At 43.6% G+C, this 25372-nt stretch overlaps 1 protein-coding gene across 1 annotated transcript in view; it reads right to left on the bottom strand.

Annotated features, from left to right (window-relative positions):
• Positions 1-7605: 7605 nt before the first annotated feature.
• The window catches only part of LOC126474546 (ATPase family AAA domain-containing protein 5), a 156970-nt gene continuing 139203 nt past the window's right edge, over positions 7606-25372 (bottom strand). Inside the window, exon 12 of the mRNA XM_050102019.1 lies at positions 7606-8431. Within this exon, the coding sequence (XP_049957976.1) occupies positions 8173-8431 (259 nt within the window). The 3' untranslated portion in view covers positions 7606-8172. The remainder of the gene's footprint in view (positions 8432-25372) is intronic.

Here is a 25372-nt window from a genome sequence, read left to right as displayed (position 1 = left end):
AAACATACTGAACACGAGCAATAATCTGGGGCAGGGCAGCGGAGGGGGAGGGGTAGCAGAGTACAGTGGGGAAACAGGACTGGGTGCTACCTGGCAGAGCATTCAGGGACTAGAGGTGGCAGGACAGGCTGACACATGCAAATTGATGAGGGGGAGAGAGAGAGAGAGAGAGAGAGAGAGAGAGAGAGAGAGAGAGAGGGGGGGGGGGGGTGGGGGGGGTGGAAAAATGGAGAGCAGAAAGGAGAGGAGCAGAGAAGGGGAAGGCATTGGCAGGTGCATTACCAGAGAGCAGCACACAAGAATGGTGAGGGGAGGCGAATTGAGGTCGTGACAGGAGAGGGAGGGGGGGGGGGGGGGGCAATAACAGCTGGGCAGGAACTGTAGGTTGAGGCCAGGGTGTTTTGGGTGGGGAGAATGTGTTTTAAGGATAACTCCCAGCTCTGCCCAATATGTCATCATCTAGTTTTGGTCATTTTGCATTCAGTTCTCTATTCGCACATTCAGTCTTCCTCAACCATTACAAACGAGTTTTTTCTGTTGGTGGAGGGCCGAAATGCCACTCAGCTGGTCCGTTTATATGCTGTTCTGCATATGCTATTACTTTCAATTCTATTTTTTTCCATTATGAAACTAGCTACTAATAAAAATACTGTACTGTTACCAATAACACAAACCACTTTCAAATCAAGTTCACTGCCACAGTAGACTTCAACGACACACTATAGGCTAGACGGTGTTCTGGGTCTGTGCTGGTGGGGTGGATGGGAGACAGTGTTAGCAAGCTTGTGAATCCTGCAACTTACATTCGCCACTTCGGAGCACTGCTGCTGTCAGTTGAATCCAACATTGCCAGATAGAGATTAGTTTTCTGTGGCATCAAATATATGGCCTTTTTTAAGACTGGCAGCAAATTTAAATCAAACAATAGACATTTTTGTACTAATTTTGAGTGTAATATGCACCTGAATTTTGGAGACTTTTTTTTATATAAAAAATGCATCTTACAGTCCGTAAAATACAGTAATCAAAGCCCTGACGAAGGATGTAGTTCGCTTGTTCCAGTCCAGGGTGGTACTGGGTGATGAAGGGTGCATTTCTTTGTAACTAGTTGTGTAGGTTGTGGGAGGATTGGAGAGGGAGCGGGGTGGGAATATGGCACAGGGAATCTGTCTGTGGACTAGGTCTGTCTGTGAAGCCTTTTCGAGACTTTCAGCATACTGTGCAACAGAGCTCCAGTCATTGCAGATACGCTGTCCCCGGGTGCCAGGTTGTATTGGAGGGATTATTGGGGATGGAAGGGATGACAGCTGTCGAAATGCAGGTACTGTTGGTGGTTTAATGTGGAAAGAGGTGTGGATGGAGCCATGAGAGAGGAGGTGGTCAAATCCAGGAAAGTGGTACACTGAGCTGAGGAGGGGCAAGTGAAGTGGATGGGAGAGAAAGTGTTGAGGTTGTGAAGGAATAAGGGTTCCTAGCCCTGTGCCCAAATCAAGACGATGTCATCAATGAATCTGAATCACATCAGGATTTGGGGTTTTAGGAGGTTTGGAAGGCTTCTGCTAGATGTCCCATAAACACGTTGGCATAGGAGGGTGCCATGCAGGTGCCCAGGCTGTGCTTCAGATTGTCTGTACACCACCCCTGCAAAGTAGATATACACTCCTGGAAATGGAAAAAAGAACACATTGACACCGGTGTGTCAGACCCACCATAATTGCTCCGGACACTGCGAGAGGGCTGTACAAGCAATGATCACACGCACGGCACAGCGGACACACCAGGATCCGCGGTGTTGGCCGTCGAATGGCGCTAGCTGCACAGCATTTGTGCACCGCCGCCGTCAGTGTCAGCCAGTTTGCCATGGCATACGAAGCTCCATCGCAGTCTTTAACACTGGTAGCATGCCGCGACAGCGTGGATGTGAACCGTATGTGCAGTTGACGGACTTTGAGCGAGGGCGTATAGTGGGCATGCGGGAGGCCGGGTGGACGTACCGCCGAATTGCTCAACACGTGGGGCGTGAGGTCTCCACAGTACATCGATGTTGTCGCCAGTGGTCGGCGGAAGGTGCACGTGCCCGTCGACCTGGGACCGGACCGCAGCGACGCACGGATGCACGCCAAGACCGTAGGATCCTACGCAGTGCCGTAGGGGACCGCACCGCCACTTCCCAGCAAATTAGGGACACTGTTGCTCCAGGGGTATCGGCGAGGACCATTCGCAACCGTCTCCATGAAGCTGGGCTACGGTCCCGCACACCGTTAGGCCGTCTTCCGCTCACGCCCCAACATCGTGCAGCCCGCCTCCAGTGGTGTCGCGACAGGCGTGAATGGAGGGACGAATGGAGACGTGTCGTCTTCAGCGATGAGAGTCGCTTCTGCCTTGGTGCCAATGATGGTCGTATGCGTGTTTGGCGCTGTGCAGGTGAGCGCCACAATCAGGACTGCATACGACCGAGGCACACAGGGCCAACACCCGGCATCATGGTGTGGGGAGCGATCTCCTACACTGGCCGTACACCACTGGTGATCGTCGAGGGGACACTGAATAGTGCACGGTACATCCAAACCGTCATCGAACCCATCGTTCTACCATTCCTAGACCGGCAAGGGAACTTGCTGTTCCAACAGGACAATGCACGTCCGCGTGTATTCTGTGCCACCCAACGTGCTCTGGAAGGTGTAAGTCAACTACCCTGGCCAGCAAGATCTCCGGATCTGTCCCCCATTGAGCATGTTTGGGACTGGATGAAGCGTCGTCTCACGCGGTCTGCACGTCCAGCACGAACGCTGGTCCAACTGAGGCGCCAGGTGGAAATGGCATGGCAAGCCGTTCCACAGGACTACATCCAGCATCTCTATGATCGTCTCCATGGGAGAATAGCAGCCTGCATTGCTGCGAAAGGTGGATATACACTGTACTAGTGCCGACATTGTGCATGCTCTGTTGCCTGTGTCTATGTCTATGTGCCTGTGGTTCTGTCAGTGTGATCATGTGATGTATCTGACCCCAGGAATGTGTCAATAAAGTTTCCCCTTCCTGGGACAATGAATTCACGGTGTTCTTATTTCAATTTCCAGGAGTGTAGTTGTGGGTTAAGATGAAGTCAACAAGCTGTAAGAGGAGCGACGGAGTAGTTTTTGAGTCTGAATAACATTGAAGAAGCAGTGTTCAATTGCGGCATGGCCATGGGAATGAGAGATGTTGGTGTGTAGGGAAGTGGTGTCAACACTGACAGTTAGGGATCCAGAATATAAAGGGGTGGGGATGGTGGAGAGTCGGTAAAGGAAGGGGTTGGTATCTTTGATGTGGGAGGATAGATCTTGAGGTTGGAGCTATTAGTCAATGAGTGCCGTAATTCCTTCAGTGCGAGCACAATTAACAGCTACAGGTGGATGTCCAGGATTGTTGGGTTTGTGGATTTTGGGAGCATGTAGAAGGGGTGTGTGTGTGTGTGTGTGTGTGTGTGTGTGTGTGTGTGTGTGTGTCATAGGAGTGATGAGGGAAATGGAATCAGGGGAGAGGACCTGCGAAGGGCCTAAGGCTTTAAGCAGGGATTGGAGGTTATGTTGGATTTATGGGAGAGTTTATAGGTGGCAGTTTCAGACAGCTGATGGAGGTCTTCTGCCAGGTAGTCACTGTGATTCGTAAGAAAAGTGGTGGGATCTTTATCTGCAGCTAGGGTGATGAGGTCAGGATTTGTTTTGAGGTTGTGTGTGGCTGTCCTTTCTTCTGCTGAAAGACTGGTGTTCCTAGAAAGGGACATGGGGAAGGATGGTGAGGCCAAGTCGGGGGTAAGAAATTCCTGAAATGTGACCAGGGGTGGCTAAGTGGGTGGGGGTATGAATTGGCAGATGCAGGCTTCAATGTTGGTATTAGGTTGGCTTTGGTTGGAGGGATTTGTGGCAAAGAAGTGTTTCCATTTTGGGGATCAGGAAGTGGAGAGTAGGTCATTGACAAGTCCAACATGATTAAATTTGGATGTAGGGATGAAGATGAGGCCCTCGGGGGAGGACTTACAATTTCAGTAGGGCTGAGAATTTTGGTGGAAAGGTTAACAACAGTGTTCTGGGATTGTCTTGGCACTGGATTTTTGGAAGGGCGTTTAGGGGAATGTGCCAGATAAAAAGGGTTCTATGAGTGGTTGACAAGGAGGAACAGTGTGGGTAGGGTAGGGATTATATAGTGATCCCCCAAGGTGGCAGTAGGATGTCACTAAGACAGATAACTTATGGAGGTAGTGCCTGAAACGCTCTTCTAGAAGTTGGATTGCAAAGAATTCAATTTCAGAGACGTGATGTATGTAGTGGGGATTGCGTGGCATCAGTACCTTGCAGAGAGAGTGGCGGTGCTTCAAGGAAGCCTTTGCCATGAAGATGTGTTTTTGGAGGTTTGTGAGGGATAAAGAATGGTGGAATGAGAAAAGGAGAATGTCATTGTGAAAGGGTGGGTGGGACTCAGTGAAAGGAATTTTTATGGTTAGGCCCTCACTGTGGGGGATTCCATCATTAGTGCAGTGTTTAAGGAACATGATGGGGGATTTGGTTTTAGTCAGGGAAAGGGATACTTTTCTGAACTGGTGCACAAAGATAGAGGAGGGGTGGTGCATGAAAGATGGAGCAGGGGTCCATTGAGGTAGGGATGGCAATGGAGAAACAGGAAGTGACATAGCAAATGGGTAAATGGAAGTGTTAGGTGGGTGAGAGGGGAGCTGGATAACAGGAAAATACTCACAAAAATACATTAAAGTAAATACAAAATGTACACAAATACATACAGAAAATGTGGGAAAAAAGGACAGAATAGTGATATACAGAAGAATGTACATGTTCGGATAAGGTAAGAGGGTGGCAGGGAATCGTTCAGGTTCACTTAACACACACCAACAATCCATACAGTTATGCAACCGTGTTACGTGCACTGATGAGACCATAGTGTGACTCTAAGCATGTGTGGCTTGAAAGGCAAAGAAAAAACACAAGAAAGAAGAGAAAGTGTGGACTTGAGTAATGTTTTAGAGAAAAGTAACAAAGGAAAGCATTAAAATGTTGCGGGATGAAAAAAAAGCCGTTAGCCAAAATCAAACAATGTAAAGTCCTGGTTGGAATATCAACAATTTTATGAAAGGCATAGATTACTACTCTCTGTAAATATGACACCTTGTGTTGCAGACAGGCACGATGAAAAGACTGTTGCATATAAACTTTCAGCCAAACACTTTTTTAGAAAAAGAGAAATGCACATATTCATACAAGCAAGCACACCTCAGACACACAACCATTACATCTGGCCACACTGCAACAGCCTCAACCTATGGTAGCCTAATGTCCCCACCCAACTGTCTCAGCTCCCTCTCTCCTGTTGCCTCTTCACAATTCACCTCCCCACGTCCTCTATGTGCACTGCTCTCTGCTCGCACTTTCATCAGTGTTTTCCCCTTCTCTGCTCCTCTCAATTCCACTCCTTGTTTTCCTCCCTTCTCTCCCTTCCCCATGGCCTCCCGACACTGCAACTGTCAGCCCTGCCTTGCCACAGCTAGACCCAGCATGCTCCGCCAGGCAGTGTCGATTCCTTTTCCCCCATCCATTCTCTGCTATCCTTCCCCCTTCCCATTCTGGATTGTTGCTCCATTTCAATGCGTTTCAGTTGCAGTCTGGCTGGAGCGGCCAGAGGTAGCAATCACATGGGTGATATGTGCTTGCTTGCGTAAATGTGTGGACAATTCCTTTTCTGAAGAATGTTTCATATGTAAGAGGCTTTTCATTGCGCCTATCTGCAACTCAATGTGTCATCTTTAAAATGGACCCAAAGTGGTGTGATAGGAATTGGCTGTGTCCTTTCAATTTTGTGACTAATACTAATAGTAACACACAACATAGTACTGAGATTTAGAAATGAGAACACGTTTGTAGCATATAATAATAGCAATGGTAATACTTTCTGGACACACACACACACACACACACACACACACACACACACACACACACAGAGACAGAAGCCAGTGTTGTGTGTTTATACTTTCACCAAAGCTGTAATGTCATATCACAAACACAAATTCCTGAAGTACATCATTGATGAAATAGCTTATAAATACAAACATCAAGTTGTAAGATTGTCTCCTTACCCTGTCACTTTAAAGTAATCATACATATATAAAAGAAAGTTTTATTACTGTCAAAAAGAAAAAGTCTTTTTAACTGATTGTCCTTGATGAAACATTGTGATTCTGTAACTGAAGCATGCAGACATCATTCTGTTCACGACTGCTAATTTTCAATACTACGTGAACAGTTGAAAGTAGTATTTAGTCCCGTTACAGCGTCATTGGTCAGGTTTTCATTATTCTGTACCACTTCTGTTTTGTTTATGTGCAAACACAGCACTCCTCCAGTCTATTGCAGTAATGTTTTCCCTGCTGTGAAGCATCTGTTTTTCAAAGTCCAGTAACATTAAATGTTTATACAAGAAAATATCATTTTCTGCCTATGTTTCATACCTTTTTTAAAAGTTTATTACTAGAGAAAACTAAGAATCAGTATTTCAGGGCATGGAAAATGTTACTAAAATGTACTGGAGGAGTGATTCATTGCGTCTGAAAACAGGTAACTCACTAAGTATAGGATAATTGAATTATCCTCAATGATTCTGTAAAGGAACTAATCATTGATTTCAGCTGTTCAGCAGCTTCTGAAAATTAGAGTGATAATCAACAGAAAGATGTCTACCCATTTCAAAACAAGACAGATTGATTACAATAGTTAATCATAAAAAAGAATTAACTCCATAAAAATAAACACATCTTTTTTATTTTTATGAGTAACATACCTCTCCTCTGCATCTATGAGTTATAGTAAGAGGGATACGAAGGCAGTCTTGTAACGTGACAATCATGTTTATGTACCTCACAAATAATGTAATTCAGGAACTTGGGCTTGTGTAATTATACTTGTTTCAGTATGCCATCAAAAATAACTTGCTGTTATCAATAGCACTGAGCGATTTCTTTGTCTCACGAGTACACCAGGAACTTATCCTTAAAAATGTTTTGTAATCCATTCCGTAATCAGGGCATGGCATGCATGATCATCTGAGAAAATAATTCCGTCAACTTTGCCAGTGGAAGTGCAACTTAATTTCGTTTGTTGTCAGTCCAATCTGTCATAACAGAATGGCAGACATGTAGCCTCATCTTTTCAGTCTAGACGAAGTCCTTCACTTCATGCAGAAATCTGTGTCACCACATGGCCCCATCAACAATTTGAAACAGAGACCTACAAGTACTCAGAGTATAGTGAATCTCTACAACAGTGATAAATATGTACATAATGACAAAATGAATACTTTCGGAAGGAAAATAGATTGTTTCCCAGAACTTTTTTCCTTGCTCCGTTTCTGAAGACATGATGCTGCTGGTTCACTTCCCTTACTAATCTATAATTTTCTTTTGAAAGTACTAAAAATAACAGATTATGCAAGTACGCTGCACTAACTGAAACACCGTTCTTTCATGTTGTGGCACACTGGTAAGAGCAAATAGTTCACGTATAACAATGAGACAATTGGAAGAGTTCAGTTCCAAGATTTGAAATGACAACCAACAAGTGATTTTAATCTGACTATATTGCCAGATGTATATTGTATAGTAATGTATTTCTCCTCAATACATTAAAAACGCTTTCCATGCTGGGTAATCTTATTTAGAAACCTGTTCATGGCTGTATACAATATAAGAAAAGAAATGATATGTTATTGATATTGCAATAGGTCAATTAAAAGTATGTAACAAACATAATTTTAATATCTGTAAGTAACAGATTACACCTTAAAATCATCCTCAGGTACATGCTTTCATGATCATTTTACATCACTGCTGATGAGACAGATATAAAAGATTTGTACAAAAAAGATTTGCCATATATTTATAAAGCTATTTGGTCCCTCTAAAAGAATGTGCAGTATATAAAATTATTTTACAAGCACTTATCCACAATTTCTTACAGTAACATGATGATGTGCACACATTTTACTACAGGTGTCGAAGTTCATGAATTACTTGTTGCTTCAGCCCATAAAACAAACTATTAAAAACTTACAAAAATATGATATACAATAAAAATTATTTCACAAAATAATTGCACTTATCCTGAATTTACTTCACACAGTGAACTATTAATTATTTAAAACTGAGCAAAGAGCTTTACATGTTGCAATATCTGCCGAGGTACCGAGATCTTTCAAATAATGAAAGTAACGTTGTCGGCACCTTGTTGTAGCCATTTGCTCAATTCTTAAATGACTATCTTGCAAGCGGCTCATGCTACGTATCAGGGGGCAATAATCTGTAGACATTGCATTTCGGCTCAGCCAACATGATTGTGGAACAATATCCCACACGGCAGAACTGAGAAAGTGCTCTTCAGAAATTAACCTGTAACAGTCAACAAACAAATTTTACGAACTGCAGAAGAAACATATCATTTACAAATTAAATGCCGAACTCAGCTGCTTCCCTCACCAAAACTACCTAGTAGTATGAAACAAGGTTCTTAACTTTACAAAGAAATTTCCAATAATTTATGCCTAGAGCATAGCACTATGTGGGCATGAGTCATGGACTACGGCAAAACTGGAAAAGAATAGAACTGAACCTTTTGAGATTTGTCATTGCAGATGGATCATGAAAATTAAGTGGACTGATAAGGAAGGAAAGAGCTGCTGCAAAGTATCAGCAAGAAAAGGAATATCTGAAAATTACTGACTATAAGAAGGGACAGGATGACCAGACATCAAAGGATTACTTCCATGTTGGAAGAGGGAGTTCAACTCCTACTCTGAGATGAAGATGATAGTAAAGAAAAGGAAATCATGATTGACCATATCTTACCAGTCAGAAGACTGATGGGAGGTTGACACAACCAAGAAATGCTACCTTGAATTTTTCTTTTATCGCAGAAAATCTCTACAGTAGCTATCTCCTACAATACCTTGCAGAACATTTGAATAAGTTAAAAACATTAATTGAAACATCCTACTTTTCCAACAATTCATATTTTTTGCTCTACAATGGAATCTTTTGCTCAGAAAATCTCTCTTACCAGCTGCTGCCTGATAAGTAACTGTATTTGTCATCTACTTACAAGTTTCATTCTGAAAATCTATCTGCATTTTAAACATTATTCCACAGTTCATATAATGTAAGGAGAAAAGGTTCACACACTGTACAGCTGAGGCATTGAGCTGTAGACAGGTGCATAAACATGACTGAAATCATTGCTAAGCTTTCAGATAATGTCCTTTTCAGAGCTAACTAACAAAAACACAGGAGTACAGTTACCTTGCTGCAACAGACTGGTTTGTGGGTATTCAGGTTCAGCAGGTATACTGAAATCAGTTAAAAGGTTGCACAATGGTAACCTACTGATTGAAATAGTGATTCCTTCACAAAGCAAAACAGAGTGATATTGACCTGATTTAATTCTCCCACCATGGCAAATTCAAGCAATATAGAGAAACTAAACCGAACAGAGCTCTAGCATCCAATGGACTTCTTATATGATTTTACACCAAATTTCCAGCTAAGTTAGCCCCTCTTAATTATAATCTACCACAAATCCCTCAAACAAAAAACCATGCCCAGTAGTTGGAAGGATGCACAGGTCACAACTGTCTAAAAGAACATAGCAAAACTGATCCCTATGACTACTGTCCAGTACCATTGACATCCATTTGTTGCAGAATCTTAGAAAGTACTCTGAGCTCAAACACGATGGGGTATCTTTAACAGATTGCCCTCTTCCAAGCCAACAAGCAGAGATTTTGAAAATGTCAACATAGTGAAACCCAACTTGTGCTTGTCTCACATGACATACTGAAAGCCATGCATCAAGGGAGGCAGATCACTGTAGTATTTCTTAATTTCCCAAAATATTTGACTCAGTACCATATCCACTTTTATTAACAAAACTATGATTGTATGGGATGTCCAGCAAAATTGGTTAGTGGACTTAGGATTTTTTGGTAGAGAGGATGCAATATATTATCAGGCATGGAGAGATATTGACAGATGTAGAAATAACTGTGTGTGTCCCAGAAACGTACGATGTTCATGTTGTGTATTAATGACCTTGCACACAAGGTTAATACTAATCTCACACTCTTTGCAGATGATGCAGTTATCTATAATGAAGTACTGCTGAAAAAAGCTGCACAAATATTCAGTCAGCTCTGGTAAGATTTCGAAGTGTTGCAAAGATTGACAATTTGTTTTAAATATTCAGAAATATAAAATTGTGCACGTCATAATATAACAAAACATAATGTCCTATGTTACAACATCAATGAGTAACAGTTATAACTGGTAATCTCATACAAATACCCGAGTGGAACACTTTGTAGTGATAAGAAATTAAACGATAACAAAGTTAAAGTAGGTGGTAGACTTCAATATATTGGTACAATACTAGGAAAACGCAACACTCTACAAAGGAGATTGCTTACAAACCCACTCATGCAACCCATCCTAGAACATTGCTCTACTATGAGGGACCCATAGCAAATAGTACTAAAAAGGTACACTGAAGGTACACATAGAAGGGCAGCATGAATGGTCACACAGGTTTGATCCGCAGGAGATTATCATAGAGACGCTGACGCTAAAGAAATTGAACTGGCAGATACCTGAAGATAAGTGCGAAGTTCCCCGAGAAAGCCTACTTACAAAGTTTTAAGAACCTGTGAATCAAATACCTAATAACTCGTAGACAGAGAAGTAGTCTCTGACATGTACGACGCAGTGGTTTCCACAGTATGCATGTAGAAGTAGAGGCAGGTGCACATGGGTCTCTGCGTGAACAAGTATTTCCCTAACATATTGCAGGATGGAGAACGGTATCAAATAAAACAAGACACAGTGGTTTGAGTGGTGTTGTACATTATCAATACGCCAGGCAGACCACATCCTGAGACTGGCACTTAACCTTGAGATGGCCTCGCCAATCCTCCTATTGTACACCCTAGAAGCACCACTGATATGGCGTTATGAGAGAGAGAGAGAGAGAGAGAGAGAGAGAGAGAGAGAGAGAGAGAGAATCAATCCCGCCCAGTTTGATACCAAGTGCATTAGCAGGCTTATTCGTAGGTTTCCCTCTACTGCGATGTTTGCAATTACTGTGCTCTGATTAACAGATTTCTAGAATATAACTGGACTTGCTGCATTAAAGTAAATCCAGCGTCACTCAAGTTACCTGTACTTCTAATTATTTTTGCTTTCTGTCTGAGAACCCACTTATTCCTGAACCTCTACCCTGGCAGATCCAACACTGGTGAAAAGTCTACACTGACAAGTGTTCTGATTTGGTTCTATTACTCACCAGATAACCTCCTGGCGACAAAGAATTATCAGTAACACAGACTGTTCAGTTTCAAGAGCAGCAGATGAACCAACTTATGGAAATGATGACAAGATTGCTCACTGTGCAAGCAAACCCTGTGCCACTGCCTCTACCAACTGCAGCATCACCACAGCTACCACCATTCCATCGTTTTGACTTCACGCAAGAGGAATGGTTCGGCTATTGCACACAGCTCAACACCCACCTGCAGGTGCTTTACACTGAACATAGGTTCAAGCCAATTTTATTTTCTTGTACAGTAGGAATGTCCATCTACCAGCTCTCCTGCGAACTTTTCTCTACCATTCACCTTGAAAATGTTCCATATGATGAACTAACTGCTGCCCTAGACAAGTACTATGATGAACAGATAATGAGGCAGCAGTGCATTATAAAATCTTTCATTTGTGGAGGCAATCTAATCACACTAATAAACAGTGGGTAGCAGATTTACATAGGCTTACACACTACTGCAAATTTAAGTGTGAGTGCGGACATTACTATAGTGATGTCATGATTAGGGATGCCACTACTCAGAATGTGTCAGATCCTAACATACATGAATAGATTCTCAAATATCCTGACCCTAGTTTGCAACAGGCTTTGAAACTACTTGAGCATCAGGACTCATATGAAATGATTCCAATCCTATCTGTGCAACACACAGAAGCAGAACACAGGTTGCGCCTGTAGTTCACTTACCGCAGCACATAAACATAAAACAGACCCAATGTGCTCGGCAGCTTAGTAGCAGTGTTAAATCTTGCCCTTAATGTTTCACAGCACACAGGTGCCAAGAATGAACCTCTTGTGACAGTATTGTCATTGTTGCAAGAATGGTCACGTTCAAGCTGTCTGTTTGCAAAACCGCAAGTGCAATAAGCACTCTGCGCATTCTCAGAAGTCTCAGTCGATGAATGTCAATGCAGTTTTTTCAACGCCATGTACTGCCTCGGAGGTTACACAGCGCAAATCAAGGGCAGCAGTCAGATCCTTCTTTCATTCAATTTCAGGCCAATAATTTTTTTGTCGTTTTACAGATTGGCAATTGTGAAGTATGCATGCAGTTAGACACTGGTGCATCAGTGACTTTATTGAACAGAAATACTTATGAACTGTTAGGCAAGCCTAAGCTACATTAGTCAAGAGGCAACTCTTTCTAATCATGACGTTCCTGTGCTGCTAGATATTTGCAGCCTACTGCCACTTTTTGTACTATCACAAAAACAGTTTCATTTAGTGACAGTGAAAATATTTTTGCCATGGAATATTTTGATTCGTTTGGGTTGCACACTCAAGATGATGATCTCTCTGTGAACTCTTCTGTGCCTGTGGACAGGGTAGCTAAACTTTCTGATGAATCTAGTGATATTTTTCACGATGGCACACGCAAAGCTACTAATTTTGAGGCTCAGATTACCATGAAAAACAATGCACAACCATAGTTTTCTCACGCAAGGCCAATCCCTCAAGCTATCAGAGATCAGGTGGTGTAAGAACACTATCTTGATAGGACAATGGTGTGATTTTCTCTGTCACAGCCAGTCAGTCGGCATCACCTTTAGATTTAATAAAGAAACCTTCAGGCAAATTACGCTCTTGTGTAGATTTCAAGGCAACAATAAATCCACAGACTGATTTTTTCCTTTGCCACAACATAAAAAAAAATCTTGATGCACGTCACTTCTTTTCCGGAACTAACCTTATTCAAATTTTTGTAATCAGTGACCACAAGGGGTTATTTCAGCTTTTCAGGTTGACTTTCGGTAGTGTGCTGCAGTATCACTGAACCATCACGAGACACTATCACCCACCAAGCCAAGATTGGCTGAATTTATTGTCCCATTGAAAAATCAACTGCATAAAATAACAGCATGACAACATGTCAAGTTTTGTACAATGTGCTTTTATCGTCATAGAAAAAGAGTAGAAGACATTTTCACAAGCTCTCCTTATTTAAAAATCTAAAAGCATTTGTAGGTGTAGAAGGTACACTGAAATCAATTATAAGGCTGCACAGTGATACCGTATTGATTGAAATGGTTATAAGTCATACATCGGATCTTTAGAGCACAAGCATCTTTTGAGCAGATAATATACAATATGATAAACACATCACATTTGATTGCAGTAAAGGAGTTATCTCATTCTTTGGTGTATGGTCATCTGACATTAAAGATAAGTAGGAAAATTCCTTAATTGAAGAGATAAGAAACATAAATAAGCAAGTAAATGGGTGACTGCCAAAAGCAGGAGAATACTTACCTTCAGTTCATCAGTGTTGCCATAGTACATAAAGGTAGATTTCCTTCTTGTACAAGTAGATCCCCGTTTTCTTACCTCATTACACTGCAATAAATTCTAAACTTTGGCTACAGCAGCTTGGTACGTAATGGAAAGGCGATCAGAAGAAAATGTGGCAAACTTGCACATTAAATTCTATAATGCATATCTTGTGCTTGTTGGGTTAGCTGTACAGACAGTCACCTGGTGCACTGTAGAGAATGTCCTGTCTACAATAGAGTATGGAAGATAAAAGAATATTTTAAAACACAAACACGACATGCAGACATGAAGAAACTGTATAAGCCTTGGAAGTGGTTTTCTTTTTTAATTTTTTTTTTTTTTTTTTTTTTTTTTTTTAATGGTTTTAGGGCACAAAACTGCTACGGTCATTAGCGCCCAGTCTGTGACTTAGGAAAAGGCAGAAATGGGAACGAAACTCAAAAAATTGGGGAAACTAAAAATAGAAGGAAAGCTTAAAAAACCACTATAGAAGGGGGTTGTTGTCCCAAAAAGAGCTTCAAATGACTGACGTCATCTCACTGGCATTAATAAACTCGAGAACATGATCGACTGAGTGTGTGTCATCTGCTAAAATGGAAGATACATCAGGTGACAGCTGCAGACGGATGCGTAACGGAGTAAAATAGGGGCACTCAAGTAAAAGGTGTCTTACCGTCCACAGCTGAGAGCAGTGGGGACAGAGTGGGGGAAGATCACCACTTAAAAGATGTCGATGGCTAAAAAGACAGTGCCCTATCCGGAGTCTAGTTAAAATTACCTCCTCCCAACGACGCGTTCGGGAGGAAGAGGTCCACGCACAGGGAAGAGCTTTCACGTCCCGCAATTTATTATTGGGAAGTGTCGACCAATGTGCGTGCCATAAAAGAGTAACATGACGACATAAAACACTCCGTAGATCGGCGAAGGGAATCGTGCAAATAGCTGGCTGAAGAAGAGAGACTGCAGCCTTGGTCGATATATCGGGCGCTTCATTTCCACAGATACCAACGTCTCCTGGGATCCAGAGGAACGCCACAGAGACGCCCCCCAAGTGGAGCAAGTGGAGGCAGTCCTGAATCCGGTGGACCAGAGGGTGGACAGGGTAGAGAGCTTGGAGACTGAGGAGAGAGTTGAGAGAATCTGAACAGATAACATACTGTATCCGCTGATGGCGATGGATGTATTGGACAGCCTGGAGAACAGCGTAAAGCTCTGCAGTATAAACTGAACACTGGTCGGGAAGCCGAAATCGATTTGGGGTGTCGCCAACCATATAGGCACTCCCTACACCTAACGATGTTTTTGAGCCATCAGTGTAAATAAATGTGGCTTCCTTCATTTGTGCACACAGAGTAGCAAATGCCCGACGATAAACAAGTGAAGGGGTACCATCCTTGGAATTGGAGCAGGCAGGTCTGGGGATGGAGCCAAGGCGGTGCTGTACCCCACGTTGTCAAGAAGGTTATAGGAAAGCGGAAGGAAAGAGAATGGAGCAGTTGACGGAAGCAGACTCCCAGTGGTAGTAGGGAGGAAGAGTGGCCTGCATACCCTACATCCAAGGAGGCGTCGAAAAAAATGTCATGGGCCGGATTAACAGGCATGGAAGACAGGTGGTTAGCATAACGACTCAGAATGACAGCTCGCCTATTAGACAGTGGAGGTTCAGCAGTCTCAGCATAAAGGCTTTCCACAGGGCTGGTGTAAAAAGCTCCAGACACTAAACGTAATCCACGGTGGTGGATAGAGTCGAGACGCCGAAGAATAGACGGCCGAGCAGAGGAGTAAACTATGCTTCCATAGTCCAATTTCGGAGCGCACTAAGGTGTGACAGAGGTGGAGAAGGACCACTCGGTCCGCTCCCCAGGAGGTACCATTCAGGACATGGAGGGTGTTGAGGGATCGCAGACAGCGAGCAAAAAGATAGGAAACTTGGGAGGACCAGCACAGTTTTCTGTCGAACATAAGACCCAAGAATTTAGCGATGTCTGAAAACGGAAGGCTGACAGGTCCTAGATGTAAGGAAGGTGGAAGAAACTCCTTACGACGCCAAAAATTAACACACACAGTCTTACCGGGAGAAAAGCGGAAGCCGGTTTCGATGCTCCGAGAGTGGAGGCGACCGAGACATCCTTGAAGACATCATTCAAGAAGGCTGGTCCGTTGAGAGCTGTAATAGATCACAAAATCGTCCACAAAGAGGGAGCCTGAGACATCATAAAGGAGACAATCCATAATGGGATTTATGGCAATGGCAAACAGTACAACACTTAGCACAGAACCCTGGGGTACCCCGTTTTCTTGGGAGAAAGTACGGGAGAGAGTAGTGTTGACCCGCACTCTAAATGTGCGCTCTGCCATAAATTCGCGAAGAAAAAGGGGCAGCCTACCTCGAAAGCCCCAAGAGAACAGTGTGCGGAGGATGCCTGTCCTCCAACAGGTATCGTATGCTCTCTCCAGATCAAAAAATATTGCTACTGTTTGGCGTTTCCGGAGAAAATTGTTCATAACATAAGTGGAGAGAACAACAAGATGGTCAATTGCAGAACGATGCTTTCGGAAACCGCATTGGGCAGGTGTTAAAAAGACTGCGGGACTCCAGCCACCAAGCTAAACGGCAATTCACCATACGCTCCAAAACCTTACAGACACTACTAGTGAGAGAAATGGGGCGATAGCTAGAGGGGAGATGTTTGTTCTTTCCAGGTTTTGGAACAGGAACGACGATAGTTTCCCGCCATCGTCTGGGAAAAGTACTGTCGGTCCAAATTCGATTATAAAGGCGAAGGAGGTAACGCAGACTATGGGTTGATAAATGCAGCAACATTTGGATGTGGATACCATCCGGTCCTGGGGCGGAGGTGCGAGAAGAAGAGAGTGCACGTTGGAGTTCCCGCACAGAGAAAACAGTATTGTAGCTTTCGCGATTGTGAGAGGAGAAACCAAGAGGTCGCACTTCCGCAGCACGTTTCTTCAGGAGAAACGCTGGCGGGTAATTTGAAGAGCTCGAAATCTCAGCAAACTGTTGACCCAATGAGTTAGAAATTGCGACGGGGTCCACTAACGTATCATGCGCGACAGTGAGCCCAGAGACTGGGGAGAAACTAGGCGCGCCAGATAACCGTCGAACCCGACTCCAAACTTCCGAGGAGAGAGTGAAGGTGTTAAATGAGCTAGTAAAGAAGTTCCAGCTTGCCTTCTTGCTATCGCAGATGACGCGACGGCATCGCACACGGAACTGCTTATAGCGGATACAGTTGGCCAAAGTAGGATGGTGGCGGAAAACGCGAAGAGCACGTCGCCGCTCACGTATTGCATCACGGCATGCCTCGTTCCACCAAGGAACTGGGGGGTGCCGGGGCAATTCGGAGGTGCGTGGTATTGAACATTCCGCAGCTGTAAGAATAATGTCTGTAATATGTGTGACCACATCGTCAACGCTAGGAAAGTGACAGTCATCGAATGTTGCTAGAGACGAAAAAAGTGTCCAATCGGCTTGGGCAAACTTCCAGCGTCGCGGGCGCATATATGGCAGTTGAGGCTGCAGTCTAAGGACACATGGAAAGTGGTCACTCAATTGTGTATCATCAAGGGCGAACCATTCAAAGCGCCGAGCTAGCGGAACAGTACCGGCCGAAAGGTCCAAATGAGAGAGATTTGTCATGGAGGCAGACAAAAATGTAGGGTCCCCAGTGTTGAGGCAAACAAGATCCGCTTGGTGGAAGACGTCGATCAATAGTGAGCCACGCGGACAAGGATGTGGAGGTCCCCAAAGTGGGTGGTGGGCATTGAAGTCCCCAACCTGCTGGTTGGAAGCTGACCAAGAAGATGAAGGAGATCAGCTCGTGCCATTGGTGTGGACGATGGAATGTATACAGTACAAAGAGAGAAGGTGTATCCAGAAAGGGAAAGACGGACAGCGACAGCTTGGAAGGAAGTGTTTAAGGGGATTGGGTGATAATGGAGAGTATGATGGAGAAGAATCATAAGTCCTCCATGTGCTGGAGTGCCTTCAACAGAGGGGAGATTAAATCGGACGGACTGAAAATGGGGGAGAACAAAGCGGTCGTGGGGACGCAGCTTTGTTTCCTGAAGACAGAAGATGACCGGCGAGTAGGATCGTAAGAGGATCGACAATTCATCCCAATTGGCTCGAATGCCACGGATATTCCAGTGGATAATGGACATAGGGTGAACAGAAAATGGAGGAATGTGACCAAGGTTGCCGTCAACTCAACGACTGCTCAGAGCTTGCGACCGACAGCATGGAACGGCATTCAGCTGAAGGCAGACGATCCTGATCCATAGGTTGTTCAGGAGCAGCTCCTGCCACCAGCGATCGGCCGGTTGATTGGCCGCCACCAGTGTGCCTCGCCGACACAGAAGACAGCCGAGGGCGGTTACCGCCAGGTGGTGCTGTAGATGAAGACATGCCTTGGCGGAGAAGGAGAGGAACTGGGTTTCTTATTAGCCTTCTTGGAAACATGATGTTTAGATGAAGGAGGAACCGATGGTTGTGAAGTTGGGGTACGTAAAAAATCTTCACGAGTATGATCTTTTTTCGAAGTCTTGCTGTCTGACTTTTGGGCTCGAGATTTAGCAGAATCCGATGAAGGGTGAGCCATAGAGTGAGCAGGCGAAAGTGGGGAGGTTGAACGGGCGATCTCTGCGCTGGCCGATCTGACGACCGTGGCACTAAAGGTGAGATCACAAGTCTGCATGGCCACCTCCTCCTTTGTTGCCCGAGGAGAGGCAAGGACAGTGCTGTATTTTCCTGTCTGAGCCACAGTGGGCTTTCGACTGGCGAATAATTTTTGAGCAGCAAAGGTCGACACCTTTTCCTTCACTCTGATTTCCTGAATGAGCTTTTCGTCTTTAAAAATGGGGCAATCTCGAGAGGAAGCAGCGTGGTCACCCATACAGTTGATGCAACGAGGGGACGGAGGTGGACAAGCACCCTCATGGGCATCCTTGCCACACGTAACACATTTGGCCGGATTGGAACAGAACTGGCTGGTGTGATTGAACCGCTGACACCGATAGCAACACGTAGGGTTTGGGATGTAAGGGCGAATGGAAATTATCTCATAGCCCGCTTTGATTTTCAATGGGAGTTGAACTTTGTCAAATGTCAAGAAGACAGTACGGGTTGGAATGTTGTTCATGTCAACCCTTTTCATAACTCTACGAACAGCCGTTACGCCCTGGTCAGACATGTAGTGTTGAATTTCCTCGTCGGACAATCCGTCGAGGGAGCATGTATAAATGACCCCACGTGACGAATTTAAAGTGCGGTGCGCTTCCACCCGGACAGGGAAGGTGTGTAGCAGTGAAGTACGCAGCAATTTTTGTACCTGGAGGGCACTGACTGTTTCTAACAACAAGGTGCCATTTCGTAATCTGCAACAAGACTTTACAGGAGCTGCAATTACGTCAACACCTTTCTGAATAATGAAAGGGTTGACCGTGGAGAAGTCGTGACCTTCGTCAGACCGAGAAACAACAAGGAACTGTGGCAACGATGGAAGGACTGTCTGTGGCTGAGACTCATTGAACTTACGCTTGTGAGCAGACACAGTAGAAGATGAGGAAACCATTGCGAAAGTATCCCCCATGATTACCGGCGTCTCCGATGGTGCGCTCCTTCCATGTGGGGGCTCTCTCTGAGGGCACTCCCGCCTTAGGTGATTGTTCACACCTCAGGCCACACCTCCCGAGAAACGGATGGAGGGACCAATCGGCACTTTCGGAAGGTATCAGCTCGGGTAATCACCCCTCCCTGGGCCTGGCCGTTACCAGGGGGTACGTACGTGTCCTAACTGTCTACCCGGGGCAGGGAGTTACGCGTTACCCCGTCACCAACTACGAATGCAAATACGTGGGTCGGCCTTCAGACATGCACAGGGAGGAAAAAAGAGAAAGAAAAAAACAAAGGGAAAGGGAAGAAGAGAGGTCTCAAATGCCGCAGCGGAGAAAAGGGCAACGAGAAGAGGTAAGGAAAAGAGAAGGACAAAGGAAGGACGAAGACTTGCCAGCAGAGAAAGCAAAAAATGTGTTACATTTTCGAGCGTCCGTCTCCGGACGTAGGCACAAAACATACTCCCAGAGGGGAGAAAGGGAAGGAAAGAGGCGGAGGTGGGGGGGAGGAAGATGGGGGATGGGGAAGGATGCGGAAGGGGAAGGATGCGGAAAGGGAAGGTATGCAGCCCGGAAAGGAAGGAAGGCCACATTAGCTCGGAGTCCCGTGCTCGCTACGCACGTATCCACAAGAGAGTTGTGGACCCCCTGGGGGGAGCCTTGGAAGTGATGAACTTAATTTTTGTCGATTATTTTAACTGTCAAGAGGTTTGTCTCCAAGTTATTTCATCATAAGCCTATTCTGCTGAAACTTGTACTAAATCCTGTAAATGAAATGGCATACGTGCACGAGGATTTATTTAAACGTCAATCTCTCTTCCAAGCAAACAGAAAAGTAAAGACAGTTAATTTACATATTAATTCATTACCATCAAATAAAACTGCAAACAATGGTTTCCCCATATGAAAACACACTACCCTCCAACTGAGATGGAAAAATTGAACAAAAAGGGAGAGATGATACAAAAACAAAAGGCTGTAGCCACCTGATGATAGAAGACTGGTGTTTAGAGTGTCAATGGGACCACTTTCTTGGAGCCATTTGAATGAATTTAGATGTCTGCCCCACACTGCAAAAAAACATCGTATTCTTTATTCAAAAAAATCACAGGTTCCTCACCAGTGCATAAAGGAAAGTGTACACAAAGTACAGGGGAGTCACACTTGTATACATAAAAGGCTCAACCAATGGATGTACAGAAAAAATGCCAACCACTGTCATAAAGGTCTATTTTCTTCCTTTATTCACATAAAGACATCTTGCAAACAGTGGATAAAAGTGAGTAGGAAAATTCAGTGCTCCTACATTTTCAACATATTTAAATATGTCTGCTTGTGTCTGTATATGTGTGGATGGTTATGTGTGTGTGTGCGCGCGCGCCCGCGCGAGTGTATACCAGTCCTATTTTCCCCCTAAGGTAAGTCTTTCCGCTCCCGGGATTGGAATGACTCCTTACCCTCTCCCTTAAAACCCACATCCTTCTGTCTTTCCCCTCCTTCCCTCTTTCCTGATGAGGCAACAGTTTGCTGCGAAAACTTGAATTTTGTGTGTATGTATGTGATCATTTGTGTGTCTGTCGACCTGCCAGCACTTTCATTTGGTAAGTCACATCATCTTTGTTTTTAGATAAATCAGAAACTTACATGGACATAATAGGAACTGCATAAAAACTGGATCGTAATTGCCAGAATGTTTCTTGTTTATTCCTTAAAAGTGGTATTTTTCTTAAAATAGGGTTCATTAAAAGTGTACCTGAGTAATATTGTTCTTGTGGGGGTTTCACCAGGACCAGGAGAAATATTTGTTATAAGCCGGATTTCCTTAAACCATGGATCATTAATTCATGGTTTTACTGTGTCTGGTAAGTAACCTCTGTTTGCATGAAGCTTTGTGAGGGGGCCAGTTGCTGCAATAAATCTGAGATCAACGTGCTAACAGCTACGTAACAAGAAAGCCACATTCCTTCTTGTTCATCTACAGTGCTCCCACAACTTTTGAGTCCAATGAAGGACTTACAAGTTGCTGTCAAGAGGTTGGCTGCCAGTCAATGTGCCAAAATTTTATACAGAGGAATTTGTCAACTCATCACAATGTATTAAAAGCATTTAAACCTGAATGGTTATTACACAGAAAAGAAATATTAAGGTCCAAACTAAGATTTATCTAATAAAACTAATTCAACTATTCCAGCATTTTATGTGTAGCGTAACATAGGTTACTTCCTGGATAGGCCTAATTTTACATTTAAGTAATATGGGAATACATTGCATACAAGTTAACTATTGTGGTACTTTTCTGGTCATAGCCCCATTGTCATAGGCACTGTAGATGTGAGGCTTTGGTAGGTTTTCAGTAATAGTGCACATGTGCTTTCAGGACGATGGTGATGGTTCTGAGTTTCAGTTGGATGGAAGAAGTTCAAATTTCAAGTGTTTTTGCCTGTGTGTGTGTGTGTGTGTGTGTGTGTGTGTGTGTGTGTGTGTGTGTGTGTGTGTAGGGGGGGGGGGGTGAGAAGAAACAGCACACCCAACTGCTAAGGCAACCATGACTACAGCACAGGAGGTGACATCCCAGACAATCGTATGGTGCCATTGCCTCTCACAGTTCCGATGTCCATGCAGCAACAAATGTTCTATGCTGATGCGGTTATTCTGTGACACTACTAGATTCCTGTGCCATCTGTGTATAAAGTAGTCTACAGCAGAGTTCTGGCATATAAAGCTTTGAATTTGAAGGGTTCAAAAGGGGTGGTGCGACAGGAAGAATAGGGACACAGAATGGAAGCAGCTATAATGGGAGCAGATAGGTTGAAGATTATCCCAAAGACATCACAGTGTTCCATAAATCATGGATCACGATCTCAGTGAAGTTTCAATGGTTAGAAGCTTCCATTGGGCACAGAGTTTCTGGAAACAACAGAGTCCAGTGGTACTGCCTCCTGGTGCATATGTTGGCAGCCTGTTCCCTGAACAACAGGACTACCTCATGAGTCAGGGTGTATCTGTGGGTCACGAAATGCAGATTGCGAAATGTTTGGACAAGCATACATTAGGTCACTTGTTATTACAGTGATGTGGTACTTCTAAGTCTACATCTACGCTCTGCATACTGAGAAGTGCATGGCAGAGGGTATGTCCCATTGTAACAGTTATTAGTGCTTTTTCATGTACTATTCACATACAGATCGCGGAAAAATAATTGCTTACAACACCTCTGCGCATGCTGTAATTAGCCTAAGCTTCTCTTCACGATGTCTGTGGAAGTGATACTCAGAGGGTTGTAATATAATCAAATATATTCATAGATTCATCACTTACTGCTGATTCTATGAACTTTATAAGTAGGTTTTAAAGGGATAGTTCACATCTATCTTCATTCATGCCATTTTAGTTCTTCCAGCGTTTTTATGTCTCTCTCCCAACAGAATGAACAAACCTGCCCTTCTTTGTATCCTTTCAATATCCTCTGTCAGTCCTATGTGGTGTGGGCTCCCATAAAGGAGAGCAATATTCTAGGATGCATCACACGAGCGATTTGTATGTAGCCTCCATTGTAGACATTGCATTTTACTAGTAGTCTACCAATGACTCTTAGTCTCTTACCTACTTTATCTACAACTGGGACTATGGCTCTTGTGTGATTATGATGGAATTGCTGTGTCCAGGTATTTGTATGAGTTTACAGATTCCGTCTGTGATTCACTGATATAAGTTATAGGATACTGTGTGGTTTCTTTTTGGAAAGTGCACAATTTTACATTTCTGAACATTGAATGCAAGTTCTCAATCTTTGCACTGTATTCAAATCTTATCAAAATCTGAGTGAATATTTGTGCAGCTTCTGTCAGACAGTTATTCAATATGGATAACTGCTTCATATGTGAAAAATCTGAGGTGACTACTGTTGTTGTCTGCAAGGTCATTAATATACAACATGAACAGCAATGGTCCCAACACACTTCCCTGGGGCACACCCAAAGTTCCCTCTACATCTGTTGACGACTCGCCACTCACGAGAACTCAGTGCTTCATCCCTACCTAATAACCTCAGTCCAGTCACAGATTTCAATTAATGTCCCATATGATCATACTTTTGATGATAGGCTTAAATGTGGTATTGAGTTCAGATGCCTTTCAAAAACTAAGAAATACTGCAACCACCTGGCTGCCTTGATTCAAAGCTCTCACAGTACGTCATGTGAGAAAAGTGCGAGTTGGTTTTCATATGATCGATTTTTTCGGAATCCATTCTGGCTGGCTGGAGTAGATCATTCTGTTTGAGGTACCTCATTATGTTGGACCTTAGAGCATGTTTACAATATTTTACAATAAACTGATGTTAAAGATATTTGATGGTAGATTTGTGGATCACTTTTTCTGCCCTTCTCGTAAAGGGATGTTGCCTTTGCTTTCTTCCAACCACTATGCATGATTTTTTGTTTGAGGGATCTTTTGAAGATTATAGTTACAAGAGGGGGAAACTCGGCCACAATTAAGTATAGAAATTAATAGCAATACTTCCCATCTAACAGTTTTTTTGGAGTTTTCTTTACTTTCCATATAATTCACATAACTCAATACAGCCACTGTAACTCCGTCTCTTCTGCTGTTCTAATCATTTCCACACTTAGTTCCTTCAATCCTGATGCCTTCTATGTTCTTCAGTGCTTCCACAACTTCTTTCCATATTACATCTTCTCCTGTTTCCAGTTCATCCTAGTATCTTCTCTCTTCTGCCACTGCTCCGTATGGATTCAGCAAATGATAAAAATAAGTCCTCCATAGCCTTTTGGGTGTCCTCCGTGTCCTCCATCTTGTTCCCATCTTTATCAACCATTTTTACCTTCTCTTCCATTCCGTTTCTCCTATTTCTGGTCATTTCATGCACTATTTTCTTATTTCTTTTACTATACTGTTCTGTCATTATGGTTCATTTTTCCACCCACTTTCTCTTTCCCTTTATAACCACCATTTGTACCTTCATCTCCTGCTTTCGATGTATTTTGTTGAATCATTCTTTACATGCTTTAATTTAAAATAGCTTTTCTTGTTTCAAAATTCTGCTAAGGTATTGCTCTGTATGTCATCCAATTACTAGTTGTTCTACACGCCACATACATCAGTTGCTTCTGCCAGCACGCTACTAAACTACTTCATTCTTCTTTATCAGTTTGCAGCAAACCCAGCAGTTTGCCCCCCCCCCCCCTCCCCCAACACTGTTCATTTAACCATTCTACATTTAATTTTTATTTTCCTATTTACCTTTGGTTTTATTCCTTTCTCTCATACTTTTCTTTTATGTTCATTACTAACAGGCCATGGTCACTACCTAAAACCATTCATTGTATTACCTTGACATCTTAAACATTTTTCATGATTTAATCACTAAATGGTTCAAATGGCTCTGAGCACTATGGGACTTAACTTCTGAGGTCATCAGTCCCCTAGAACTTAGAACTACTTAAACCTAACCAACCTAAGGACATCACACACATCCATGCCTGAGGCAGGATTCGAACCTGCGACCGTAGCGGTCTCACGGTTCCAGACTGTAGCGCCTAGAACTGCTCGGCCACCATGGCCGGCCATTTCATCATTACTCTACGTGCAATCAACCACGAATTATTTTTTTGACATATCACTGATATACAGTGTACCTTATAGCTTCCTCTCTTGTCAGACCATTTATCATTATCACATTTATTCCAGCTACTTCCTCTGTCAGTCCATCTCTCGCATCTATGGACCATGCCTAGTAAAAGCACTTGTAGTATCCAAAACAATCGTTGGGTTCAATAACAGCTCTGCTGTTGCATATTTCCGACTTGGCTTGACAGTCTCAAACTGTCCGCCTCCGTAGCGTAGCATTAGCATTACCGCCTATCATGCAGGAGGCCCGGGTTCGATTCCCGGCAGGGGACTGAGTGTTATGTGTACTTCATCGACATTTTCATTATCATTGACTCGCAAGTCGCCGAAGTGGCGTCAACTAAAAAGGACTTGCAATGCAGTGGGCGAACTCCCCCCAAATGGGGCCTCCCGGCCAACAATGCCATACG

The sequence above is a fragment of the Schistocerca serialis genome, chromosome 4, assembly GCF_023864345.2.
Source record: "Schistocerca serialis cubense isolate TAMUIC-IGC-003099 chromosome 4, iqSchSeri2.2, whole genome shotgun sequence".
NCBI classification, from domain to species: domain Eukaryota; kingdom Metazoa; phylum Arthropoda; class Insecta; order Orthoptera; family Acrididae; genus Schistocerca; species Schistocerca serialis.
The sequence above is the reverse complement of the archived record's forward strand: the minus strand, read 5'-3'. Positions and strand labels throughout refer to the sequence as shown.